Genomic DNA, 13,866 nt, shown 5'->3' with positions numbered 1-13,866 from the left:
GAAATTCTGGAACGAAGAGGTTGGGAATTTCCCTAAGGTCACAAAATTAGAATTCAGGCATCTGGCCATGGAGCCCACAGTCTCAGTCTCTGTTCTGAAATAATTTCCCCTGATTTGATTTTCTCCTTTCAGCATATATTTTCACTCAATACTTAGCATTTCTTTACTTTGACACCATTTTCTCAGCTACTATGAGTTGAGGTTTTTGGCACCTACACCTTGAAATAAATATTACACAGAGTAAAATCAGAATATAAAATAGCTATACATTAGCTATTGTCTGTGTATGGGGAATGGTCACATATTTTTCACATATATGCATAGAATTTTAGTGCTGAAAGCACTTTAAAATACCTGCCTTTTATTTTACTGAAAAAGAAACTTAGGCTTCCCAAAGAAGCATTGGGATTCAGTGGTCACACAGAGGTGATAAGGGAAGACAGAAGTCTGTTAAAGTAATGTGGGAACATTCATTTATGGAGGCCCTACTAGGTATAGAAAAATGCCCATTGTTGGGAGATGGGCTTGTGGAAGGTTTGTGAGGTTTCTAGCTAAGTTCAGCTCTTTAATTCTTAGCTCTTCTATCTACAGTGTAATGGGACCAGGCTAGACTCAATTAGCAGGCAGAAAAGCTGATGTATGAGAATCTTACCCCTCCAGTAAAAGGAAAAAAGGGAAGGAAGGGAGGGAAGGAGGAAGGAGCTTATAGTCCATGTTAACAATTTTAATGTCAAGTTTCCACAATCAGATGAAAGAAAATAAAATTTAAATATAGGGAATATTTGAATATGGTGGAAAAGAACCTCATAGTAAATTCATATTGAAATTGCTATAATGTTTTATTGGCTTGAATGACTAGACTCAAATCTAATTTTAAGCTAGCAGTATAGACTTAGAATCATAGTTAAATTTATAGTTGGCCATAATTTGAACATGCATTTTTTGTAGATTTTCTTTAAGTTAGTCAACACTAATGTATCTATCGGTCGTTCCAAGAATTCACACTTGAATTAGAAAAGATTAAAAGTCATTAAGTATCTCTTGTTTAAATCAAAAATTTTGTATTTTTTTCTTATCACAGAAGCAAAGCAGGTTCACTCCAGGAAAAATTTTTAAAAATGACTTTCCTTCAATGTTAATTCCCCAAAGTAACTAATATTATTGTCTTAGATTGTATCCTTAGAGATTTTGTCCTTTTATATTTACCTGATAGAATACCAAAAAAAGTAAAAGAATGAAAAATCAGTCACAAGTCCAGTTCTGTTTCATCATTCCAAACCATGTGCTATCTTCTCCCCTAAAGTTACCAAAGTGGTAACTTAAGAAGAGTGTCTTTTCTGATTTTTTCTTTTTACTAAGTTCATGCAGTATATCTATACTGATGCACAAATCCATGTGTGTATATTTTCATGAATCTTGAATCATGAAACATTTTTAAGCAAAATGTATTGTAGATTTTTTGCTGTCAATGTATAGCCCAGCTTTATTCTTTTCAATATTGTATTGGTATTACTTATGTAGGTATTCAACAATTTATTAAACTATTTCCCAAACTCTATGCCACTTTTGCCACTTTCTTACTTTTATAAGCAGTGTTCATGTAAAGGGCCTTGTGTATCATTTACCTTTAAATATTTTTCTGCTATCATTTAAGTAAAGTAGATTTCTGATAGATGTAATAGTAATAACAATGAAAAAGAGAAGTAAAATAAGTAACATTTAATAAATTCCTACTATGTTCCAGGCTTTGTGGTAAATGCATACTTAACCTCCACAACGTTCTTCTGAAGTAGATATAGTCTAAAATTCTATTTTGAAGATGAAGATAATGAGAATAGTTGAGAAACTTGTTCAAAATCACACAGGCAGCAAGTAATGGAGCCAGAATTCAAACCCAAGCCATCTGATGATAAGGCCTTCTGAGGAAATATCTATACTGTTATCCAGTAGTTTATACTGCCCTGGCTTATCTAGAAAGATAACTCCTAGGTGTCAGGGTACACCCTCAAAATGTTAGAAGTGACATCACCAAAAACTGTGGAATAAGAAATACTAAAATCCCACATCTTCGTAAAAGCAATAAGAAACTGGTAAAACTGTTAAAATCAGCTTTTTCAGAATTTTGAAAACTAGCCAACAACTTGCAACCCTGAGTACATGTATTCAAGAAAAATGGTAGAATCTTGGTAAAGAATAGTAATCTTTATGGTGTTGCAACTTACACTAGTCCTATACCCACTCCCTACCTAAGTGGCAGTCTTGAAAATAAAGCCTGAATTCCTGGTACCAGAAGGAGGAAAATGGAGCTCATCCAAAAAGAATTATCATTACTTCATCTGTATGATGCCTCCCTGGAAGATCTTCTCAAAATGCTTGTTTTTATTTCACTTGACTCAGAATTCCCCCAGTGCCAGAGCTACCACCTGAAGGATGCATACTGAAAGCATTTCCAGGCAAATATTTTAGCTGCTTTTGCCTGAGGCAGTGGATAGCATCTGGGACAAACAATGGGCTAACCAAAAGGTTTGAAAGGAAAAGCTGGTGAATGAATTGTACATAATTGATTTGTAAAGCACTGACATATTTCCTGGAATCTAGAAGGCCACATGCATACATAGAGCTATGTGAATACACAAAAAAAGACTGAGGAAGCCCAAAGCTCTCCCCTCTTGTTGACCTTGAGCCTCTACACAAGCAGGAAGTAGATGCGAAGGCAGAGTTGTAAACTGCCTGGTTGAATGATGAAGACATATCCCAACCTGCACACAGAATCACCTGACAAAGACTGAAAGTTTTTTTTGGTTTCAAGTGTTTCAGAAAAACTCTATGCAACCATTAGATGACTACTAAGCTAAGAAAACAGACTTAAGTGGTCCCAAATGAAATGAATACAGACTTTACAGAATTAGTTAAGAAAAGTCACTAAACAAACAGAGACAATATATACAACAAGCAGCAATTGACAAAAGACCCTGGAGAGGGCCAGAATATGATTTCCAGAATTGCCACATTACAGTATTCAAAGTCCAGTTTACAGAAAAAATATAAGTTCTGCAAATTAAAAAAAAGTTATAGCCCATTTACAAAAAAAAATAAAAAGATTCATTAGAAACTGTACCTAAGCAAGCCCATGTGTTGGGCTAAGTAGACAAAGACTTTAAATAAGCTACATTAGTTAAAATAGAAGAGCTAAAGAAAACCATGTCTAAAGAATGAAAGAAGAGTATAATAATGATGTCTCACCAGAGAATATCAAATCAATAGATAGAAATTATAAAAAGTAAACAAGTAGAAATTCTGTAATTCAAAAGTACCATAACTGAAAAGAAAAATTTACTAGAAGAGCTTAATATTAGATTTAAGCAGTCAGAAGAAGGAATCAATGAATTCAGAGAGAGGTCAATTAAGATTCTTAAGTATGAGGAACTGAAAGGAAAAAAATGAGGAAAAATAATCAGTGCCCAAGACACTTGAGGCATATTATCAAGCATGTCAGTATATGTATAATGGTAATCACAGAAGGAAAGGAGAGAGATAAAGGTTTTAAAAATATTTGAAGAAATAGTGGCCAAAAACTTTCAAATTTAATGAAAAACACAAATCAACACATTCATGAATCTCAGTAAACCAGCAGTAGAATAAATTTAAAGAGACCCACAAATAGATACATCATAATCAAACTGGAAAAAAAGAGAATCTTGAAACCATTTAGAGAAAAGTGATGCCTCATGTAAAGAGAACTCTCAAAATGATTAACAGCTAACAAATCATCAGAAAGCATGGAGGCCTGGAGACAGTAAGATATCTTATTCAAAGTGTCAAAAGAAAAAGATTCTCAAACAAGAACTCTATATCCATCAAAACTACACTTCAAAAATTAAGATATTCCCAGATTAACAAAAACTGAGTGAGTTTTGTCAATGGCAGAACTGTCACACAAGAAATGCTAAAGAAAGCCATTAAGGCTGAAATGAAAGGACAGTAACTCAAATCCACAGAAATAAATAAATAACAGGTGAATATAAAAGACAGTATAAATATGTATTTTTTTGTTTGTAAGTCCTTATTTCTGATTTGAAAGACAACTGCACAAAGCAAGAATCTATATTGTGTGTGCCCATCTATATTGATGGGCACACAATGTAAAAATGTAATTTGTACTAATAACAGCATAAAGATGGGCATGGAGTTATAAAGGAGCAATTTTTAGTATACCCTTGTTATTTAGTTGGTATTAATTCAAATTAGACATTTTAATCCCCAAGGGCAAACACTAAGAGAATAACTCAAACACATATATAAAAGAAATAGCAAGGGAATTAAAATGGTACATTAAAAAATATCTAACACAAGATAAGGAAGTAATGAAGGAACTAAAAAACAAAAATATAAAATACCTATAGAAAATGGCAGAAGTAACTTTTCTCTTACCAGAAATTATGTTATATGTGAATAGATTAAATCCATCAGTTAAAATGCAGAAATTGGCTTAATGGATAAAAAACAAAAAATAAAAAATGATCCTACTATATGCTGTCTACAAGAGACTAACTTTAAATTCAAAAATACAAATAAGGGTAAAATAAAAGGATGAAAATAGTATATAACCAAAAAAAGAGCTTGATTGTTCACACTGATAACAGACAAAATGGATTTTGAAGCAATAAACTTTCCCAGAGGCATATAAGAGTATAAAATAATGATAAAAGAGTCAATCAAGAAGTTATAACAATTATAAATATATATGCACCCCCAAAAAAGCCTAAAATACATGAATATAAATTGACAAAATTGAAGGGAGAAATTAACAGTCCAAAAATAATAGTTGAAGAGTTCAATGCCCCACTTTCAATAGTGGCTAGAACTAGAAGATAGAAGACCTGAATATCAGTATAAGCCAGCCATATCTAGCAGACATCTATAGAATACTCCACCCAAAAAAAGCAGAATGTACATTCTTCTTAAGTGTACATGGAACATTCTTCAGGAAGATAATGCATTAGTCCACAAACAATTCTCAATAAATTTAAAGATTGAAATCATACAATGCATGGCCTCTGATCACAATGGAATGAAATTAGAAATAGATAAAAATTTGAAAATTTACAAATATGTAGAAATTAAATAAGAAACTTCTAAATAACCATTGGGTCAAAGAAGAAATGACAGAGATAGTAGAAAATACTTTAGAATAAATGGAAATGAAAATACAACATACCATAACTTGTGGGATACAACAAAGGCATTTCTCAAAGATAATTTTATGGTTGTAAACATCTACATTATTTTTTTTTAGATCTCAAATTAATATCCTGACTTTCCACCTTAAAATCTAAAAAAAAAAATTGCATATGCAACCCAAAGCAAGAAGCAGGGAATTAATAAAAATTAGAACAGAGATAAATGGAATAGAGAATAGAAATAACAATAGAGAAAATCAACATAGAACCATAAGTTGGTTTTTGAAAATGTCAACAAAATTGTCAAGTCTTTAGCTAGACTGATCAAGAAAAAAAACAGAAGACTCAAAATTTTAAAATCAGGATATAAGAGGGCACATTACAACTGACCTTGTAGAAATAAAAAGAATTATAAGGGAATCTGTGAACAACTGTATGCCAAAAAAGTATATTACCTGGACGAATTCCTCAAATCAGAAAGTTACCAAAGCTGACTGAAGAATCTGAATAAATCTATAACAAGTAAAGCCATGAAGTGGGTAATCAAAAAAATCAATAAAAGCCTAAGGCCAATGGCTTTCCTGGTTAATTCTACCAAATATTGAAAGAATTAACACCATTCTTTCTCAAACTCTTTGAAAAAATAGATGAGGGAACTTCTTGACTCATTCTATGGAGCCATTTTGCCAAGATACCAAAACCAGACAAAGAAATCACAAGGGAAATAAAAAAAAACCTGCAGATCAATATCCCTTATGAATAAAGATGTTAATGTCCTCAACAAGAAACTAACAAACTGAAACCAGCCACATATAAAAAGGATTGCACACTGTGACTAAGTAGAATTTATCTCAGGAATGTAAGGTTGGTTCAACATACAAAAAGCAATCAATGTAATACCAAACATATTTATGAAATGTGGAAAAACACAAAATCATCTCAGTAGATTCTGAAAAACAAAATGAAACATCTTTCATGATAAAAACAGTCAACAAACTGGCACTAGAAAAGGACTTTTTTAACCCAACAAAGGATCAAAGAAAAGCCCACAGCTAACATCACACTTAGAGGTGAAAGATTAAAAGTCTTTGCTCTAACATCAGGAACAAGACAAGGATGTCTGCTTCCACTTATTGTATTCAACATCATACTTCAGGCTTTAGTTAGGGCAGTTAGGCAAGAAAAACAAATAAAAGGCATCCAATTTGGAAAGGAAGAAGTAAAACTCTATTTTCAGATCACATGATCACGTTCTTATACATAGAAAACTTTTATTAAACCACATAAAAACTATTAGATCTAATACATTCAGCAAAGTTTCAGGGTACAAGCTCAACATTAAAAAAATCAGTTTTGTTTGTATACACTAGCAATGACCAATCTGAAAAGGAAATTAAGAAGAAGCTATTTTTATTTATGTAACAGCCAAATGAATAAAATGCTTATAAATTTAAGTTTAAAGATGAAAAACTTGTATACTGAGGACTATAAAATGTTGCTGAAAGAAATTAAAGTTCTAAATAAATGGAGATGATATATGTATGTGATTAAAATGGATAGATATGTATCCCATGTTTGGGAATTGGAAGACTTAATGTAGTTAAGATGGTAACACTTCCCCAAACAAGGGATTCAATGCAGTACCTATCAGAACTCCAATGACCATTTTTGAAAAAATGAGCAACTGACCATAAAATCATAGGAAAGTGTAAGGGACCCTAAAAAGCTAAAACAATCTTAAAAAAGAATGAGAAATTTGGAGCACTCCTGCTTCCCAATTTCAGCACTTACTCTAAAGCTATAAGTTATCAAACTGTGAAATTTGCATAAGGACAGACATGTAGATTAATGGAATAGAATTAAAAGTCCAGAGTAAACCTATATATCTATGATCAATTTATTTCATCAACAGTGCTAAGATCATTTAATGGGGAAAGAAAAGTCTTTTTAGCAAATGTTGCTGGGCCCACTGGCTATCCACGTGAGAAAGAATGAATTTGGACATCTACCATACACAAAAATCACCTCAAAAAGGACCAAAGACCTAAATGTAAGAACTAAAACTATAAAACTCAAAAGAAAATATAGACCTAAATCTTTATGACCTCAGATTAGACAACAGTCTCTTAGATATTTGTAATCTCTATTAAAGAGAATGTCAATTGCTCCACATCCTCTTCAATGCCAGGATAGTATCAATCTTTTAAAGTTTTGCTAACATTTTGCTGACAATATTGTTTTGAAAAGCTATCTCATTATTGCTTTTTTTTCCCTTGACTGCTGGTGAAGTTAAATATATCTTCATATATTGATTCTTCATTTGCATTGCCATGTATATATATATATATATATGTGTGTGTGTGTGTGTGTACAGGTGGATATGGTTGTGTTCATGGGTATGTGTGGGTGTATCTGGCTTGTGTTCTATTTAATTTTTCTCCTCTACCAAATTCTCGAAAGAAGACACCATCTAAAACCTTTCACAGTTTAATGCATGCAAACACAATGTATTTCTGTAAATGTGTTTTTTAATATTGAGTCAGCAGCAGGTGAGCTAAATTTATTTTTCTACCTTTTATCCCTACTACTACTATCATATTCCCAGATGCATTCACTCATGACTAAATAGAATTATTGCTATTTTGAACTTCTAACTCTATGGTAAGTGAGAAAAAAGGCTGTTTTATTTATCCTAAGGGAAAGTAAAAAATAAAATATAAAAAATTTCAGTATATGAATGAACATTTCTTTAACATTTCAATTGTTTTTTTAATTTAATGTACCCCCTATGTACATAACTAATCCTCTCTTGAATCTCTGACAAAACAGGTAATTGTAGACATTTTGACCTGCTGATACTGTGACTGGCTTCTGAGTTATTGCTTTCTTTTTACTTAACCATTGTGACTTCTCTGACTATAGGTAGTTTAGCTTTACAATGCAAGGAACGAAATTATATTTTAAACCAACAAAGGTATAAAATATACCTTTTTAGTGATTTAAATTTTAAGGTTTGGGATTTAGATGCTTGATTTATTTTCTGCAGATTCTAAGCTTCATTATGAAAGAAATTATGTCCTCACAATGCTAGGCAATCCAGAATTAATTTCATACTTAGGTAGCTATATTTAGAATGAAGAACTTCTTAATCATAGTTCTATTGTGACTACCAGTGTGGATGATTGGTCGTCTGCTCAGAATGATTCAAATAAATGATGAACAAATTACTGTGAGGCTTTGTGAAAGATTTTTTAAAAATTAATGTTAATGGACAATGGGTCAATTTCAAGTCCTTCTTTCCTCATAGGAAATTCTACTTCAGTTTCACCAGTCTTTCTAACCTCAATGGTACTTAAGAGAAAAAGGAGATTCATACATACAAAAATGAAAAATGAAAGCATTTCAGAGTCATCAATTCAAAAAGTATAATAGCCATTTACAATAGTTAACTTTGCATTGTTTTCTTTCTGAAGATTTTTGTTTGCTTTTTTAGTGGCTAGAGGTGGCACTGAAAGTACCTTTGGGGGAAAAAAAAAAAAAGTATTTCCAATGCTGTCCTGCTGGTATTTGTTGATGTTTTTGCTTCCTATCTTTCTGCAGGAGTAACAACTGTTCTAACAATGACAACTCTAAGCATCAGTGCTCGGAATTCTCTCCCCAAAGTGGCTTATGCAACTGCCATGGACTGGTTTATTGCTGTTTGTTATGCGTTTGTGTTCTCTGCCCTAATTGAATTTGCAACTGTTAATTACTTCACCAAAAGAGGATGGGCTTGGGATGGAAAGAGTGTAGTAAACGACAAGGTAAGTGAGAACTTCCTTCTCACCGTGATTAAGAGAATCCCCCAACGGATTTAGCTTGCAACAGATACTGTTCCTGAAAACTGACATTAAGAACATTCAAACATAAAAGATTTCTTTCAAAGTACGCTCTTGCCTGAAATCCTTTAGGAGGGCTGGTAGTATTATTTCTGTTAAAACCACTTCCTAGCATCTTTTGAGCTCTGTGTGTCAGGCACTGTGCTAAGTTTTTTATATCTGTTCTCTCATGTAATCTTTACAACTTTATAACTAGGGTTTCTTTTTAATTCTCATTTTTTTCTGATGAAGAAGCTATGGATGGCTTAGTGAAGTTATTTACTTGCTCAAGCTCACACAAGTTAATAAGTATACTTAAAACCAGATCTGACTGACCACTAAATTCATGCTCTTAACCACGCTGGTTTATAGGAAAAAGATTTGGAAAAGAAAAGTGGGCATTAACTTTACCAGTTATAGAATTTTAGGCCCTATCAAGTGGGCTGAGTTACTCTTCACCTACCCCCATCTCTGTTGCTTGGATGTAAAAGACTGGCAGCATCGTAATCTCTCCCATGTTGTATGGAATAAGTAACTAGGTAGGAATGCCTAGACATTTTAAGTTGCTCCTGCAGTCTATAAGAGAAAAAGTATTTGTTTTGAAGATTAACTTCTTTGGTAATTATTTCAGGTGTCTATTTTTAGGTTTCAAGTACTGAAGGAAGTGAGAGTTTTGTACATTGATAAATAGCCATTTCCTTTCTTAGTCTATAAATTATTATTCATCTGTTTTAAGATGAGCCTTTGTATATATCACAATGAGATATAAAGTAGTTTAATAATAGTAAAATGTTCTACTTGGAGGGCTCCTTTTTAATAAAATATCTACCTGAATACCCTTCCATTAAATTTGGAATAACATACTTGCTGATTTTCCTTTTCAGTTATTTGAATACAAATTATTTTTTTCAAATTTCTATGACAATATTGCAGTTAAAGTGTACCAACAGTTGATGTTATAGTTTAAAAGTCTTGCTCTTATTCCCTAATTTTGTAAACTGTAAAAGTTCTCATAAGAGTGCTGGTTTATTTCATTTTATAAGCTATATTTTATATACTAATAGCAAATTAGTAAATATTAAAGGGAATCTGATTAATTTTCCATGCTTAACTTGTAGGTTATTTTACCATTTCCATTGCATTTTACTGTTTGTTGATTGATGTTTTCATTCCCCATAAAATATACTGCTTTTCCATTGCTATCTATGCAATTACTTCTTTTTATATTAGTTACACATGCCTTTCATACTAACATTTTTTGAAGATAAAATGCTTTGTAAATATGTCACAAAAGATAAATAGTGGTTTGTAGTGTAAATGCCCTGTGTAGAAATATACTGATATATTATTTTTTAATGCAATGAGGGTGTCAATCAAATTGATATTGTGATTTGGCATATCAAATAATATGCCTTCTCACCCCCTGAACTTGGAAAAGAGAAGTACCTACAAATGCGAAAAACACATTCTTGATAATGCATTCTAAAAGCAATAACCTACTACTGATGAATACTGGATTTAACTCCACCCACATAGCAGATCACACATAGTGAAGCTAAATCTAGGTTGAAATCATTTATGTTCCAACCTAATTTGCAGGAAAACAACTAACAAATTTGTATTATTTCAGTAATAAGTGGTTCAAGTTCAGTGGATAAGTTAAAGGGAACATTATATCAGGCACCTTGCTTGTTCTTAATCACTTTTCCACAGCTAGAGTGCCAAGCACAGTGTCAGTCACTTACTAGGCACTTCAGAAAGTTTCGTTGAATAAAAGAATAAATAAGTTTCTGATATTAAATCTGGCAATGTAATACCAATGAGAAGAATTCTTTGCCTTCATGGAAAGTCTTTTAAACCTTTACAGTGGTGAATTTATCAATGGGTACTCAATCCATTTTCATGATTGAAATGAATCTGGGGAGGTATTTCCTAAACCCACCTTGGAAGTAACCAGGTCCTGAGAACTGAAAGGAAATCTAGTAGAGTGCCCCAAACTAGCACATCTGCCTAAAAAAAATATTTCAGTGCAATTTACCTCTGCTTTAGTTATCCTTAGATTTAATTAAGTGGAGAACAATAATTTTTCTGAAATACAAAGTTTTTATCCATCGGCCAAACTGGCATCCTTTCAGTTTAACCAGACTGGAGGAAGTCCTCTTTTTTGAAGTTAGTAAACATGAGTAAATGCACTTAAATTATCTGTCAATCCAAAGAGTATATAAAAAGTTATTAAAGGTTTGTTAACTGGCAAGTATTAATTTGTCTCATAAGAATAATCATGCAGAGATTCATATTAATATTATATGTTTGAAAGAAAGAGATATGTATTTGACATACAATTTTCATGTAGATTGTGCTCTGTTGATCTTTAAGGTTAGTTTTTGCAAATAAATAAATAAATCCACTCACTTCATATTCAAGACACATTTGAGCCCTCTATTAGAAGACAAAGCCTACCTTGCTCTGTGATCTTGCACAAGTGTGTACACTATACCTTTAGCCTCAGGTGTGAAATTAGTCAACAAAATTTTATCATTCTAAAAATGTAGTGGTGGATCAAATAATCCAACTTATATGGAAGGGCAAATATTTATGCCCTTCCATATAAGAAAATATCCACTTATGCAACCTCCCAAGTTCTTCTGGAACCTTCTCTTACACTCAGTGTTCTTCCACTTCCTCAAGACTTCCACCCCATCTCTTGATTCTTTTCTTTTTGTTCCTTTTTCAATCTTGAAGCATCAGTTCTTATTTTCTTCTCCTACTTCTTCAAAGCTATCTTTTCCTTTTCAATTGTCTCCTTGCTTTAAGTTTCTGAAGATGCTTAATATGTTTAATTTACCATAAAGGCAAAACCAAAACTCTCTCCAGATTGTATGTCACCCATTCCCCCATTATCAGATTCCACCCTCTTTTTCTCCATTCAAGCTTTTTGAAAACATTGCTTATAATGTGTATGTTCTCACTTCTAGTTTAATTCTCAGCTCTCTGTAATTCTTTCCATTCATTGTCCTATAACTGAAGGACAGCAACGACCTCTACATTTTCAGGTAAGATAATTTTCCATTTTTCTTAAGGATCCCCATTGAACCCATTGAATACTGTAATACACCAAGATTCCATTTCAGGCCCAAGTCAGCAACTTTTTCTCTTCTGCTAGGTCTTTAAAACAGGCCTTAGAATATCAACTTCCTTCCTCAAATCTTGGCAGCTACCACTATTCATTCTGTTCTTTGAGATTCTTTGCCTGAGTTCAGAGTAGATCCAATCTTCTTAGCATCTGCTGTTGTTTATCCCCAAAGATAGTAATTTACATTTATTTTATGTTTTTGTTTTTACTATTCATATGTGATTCTCACTTTAAGGATTTTACTGACAATACTTGTAGGAATGTCAGCAACACCAAGCACACTGTTCATTATTTATTATATCCAAATAGGTAAAACCTACTCATCTTCAGCACATATACCAATCCTCAGGAAATTTCTGAACACTTGCTCCCCACACCCCTGAATAATTAGATCACTTTATAAGTGTGTATAGTATCCTGCTCTTTTGCATTTAATTCTTTACCACAGTTTGTAATTGCATGTTTATATCCCGCCTCCTTCACTGATCATGATAACAATCACCATGTTTATTTTAATAAATCATTTATCCTTGTCCGTTTGCACAGGGCCTAGTATATGTTAGTTGCTCAATAAATATGGTATGAATTAATGAAGTATAACCAAATCACAACTATAGCCAACACCTTTATCTTACCTTCCACAGTTATTATCTACAGGTACACCCCATACTTTTCTTTTAAGTTCCAAGCTCATATATCCAACCTGTTCCCTAGGCATTTCTACACGAATATGACATTTCAGTCTTTACATATCTTTTAAAACGTGAAAGAAACAACAAACAAACAAAAAATCTCCTAAATGCCTATTTTTTTTTCATGTATACCTCAGTTCATGGCAAAACCAACAACTTGGAAGTTACCCTTAAGACCTAATCAGTCATTGAATGGTGTCCATTCTCCTACCTATATGTCATAGACCATGTCCTTGCCATGTCTCATTATTTTGAGACTCTTTATTCCTCATTATCTCTAAATCATGTCTCCCTTTCATCCATCCTCTACAGTAGTGACAGAGTTATCTTTCTAAAGCAGAAATCTGTTCATTTAATTTTTAAGCTCTTTAATGAATTTTTGAAAGCAATTCTTCAAGCAGCTCAGCTGATTTGGTCCAAATATATAGCCTTCTCATATATTTGTTTACATGATGAATAATAAGAAATTTTGTGTGTGTGTTATTTATTGTGCACTTACTACTATGTGCCTGGGAATATCTCCATGTTAGAAATGAGGAAATATAAGATTGGTCAAGTAAAATTACTTGCTCAGGATCACACATCAAATAAGTGGTGAATCCAAGATTGAACACAAATCTAAAGTCCATGCTCATATGCTTCCTCTAGCCATTAAAAACATCTCCCAATTCCATGCCCCTACACATCTCCATGGTATTAGATGTGTTCATCCCTCTTGCTAAAATGCTCTCTCCTTTCTCTTCTAACTGATGAACTACTTATTCCTTCAAATCTATCCAATTGTATCTAATTGCCATCCCCCCATTATCTTTCTACAGTACCTGGCATGAATTTCTTTTATGTAACCTCATTAAAATTATACTTTTATTATAAACAAATCTGTTTCTAACTGTAGGTTACCTGATCTAAGAGGATAATAGTTTTGTCTTATTCATTATTTCTCTGCCAGTACCTACAGAGCAATTAACACATAGTTTATTTGAATTAAAATTTTAAAAATACCT

At 32.6% G+C, this 13,866-nt stretch overlaps 1 protein-coding gene across 2 annotated transcripts in view; it reads left to right on the top strand.

The window, feature by feature from the left end:
- GABRA2 (gamma-aminobutyric acid type A receptor subunit alpha2) overlaps nt 1–13,866 on the top strand; it is a 138,485-nt gene that overhangs the window by 112,546 nt on the left and 12,073 nt on the right. For both annotated transcript variants that reach the window (XM_059066309.2, XM_067036042.1), the window contains exon 9: nt 8,781–8,983. In XM_059066309.2, coding sequence (XP_058922292.1) covers nt 8,781–8,983 — 203 coding nt within the window. The remainder of the gene's footprint in view (nt 1–8,780; nt 8,984–13,866) is intronic.

The sequence above is a fragment of the Kogia breviceps genome, chromosome 6 (genome assembly GCF_026419965.1).
Source record: "Kogia breviceps isolate mKogBre1 chromosome 6, mKogBre1 haplotype 1, whole genome shotgun sequence".
In the NCBI taxonomy this organism is placed as follows: domain Eukaryota; kingdom Metazoa; phylum Chordata; class Mammalia; order Artiodactyla; family Physeteridae; genus Kogia; species Kogia breviceps.
The sequence above is the reverse complement of the archived record's forward strand: the minus strand, read 5'-3'. Positions and strand labels throughout refer to the sequence as shown.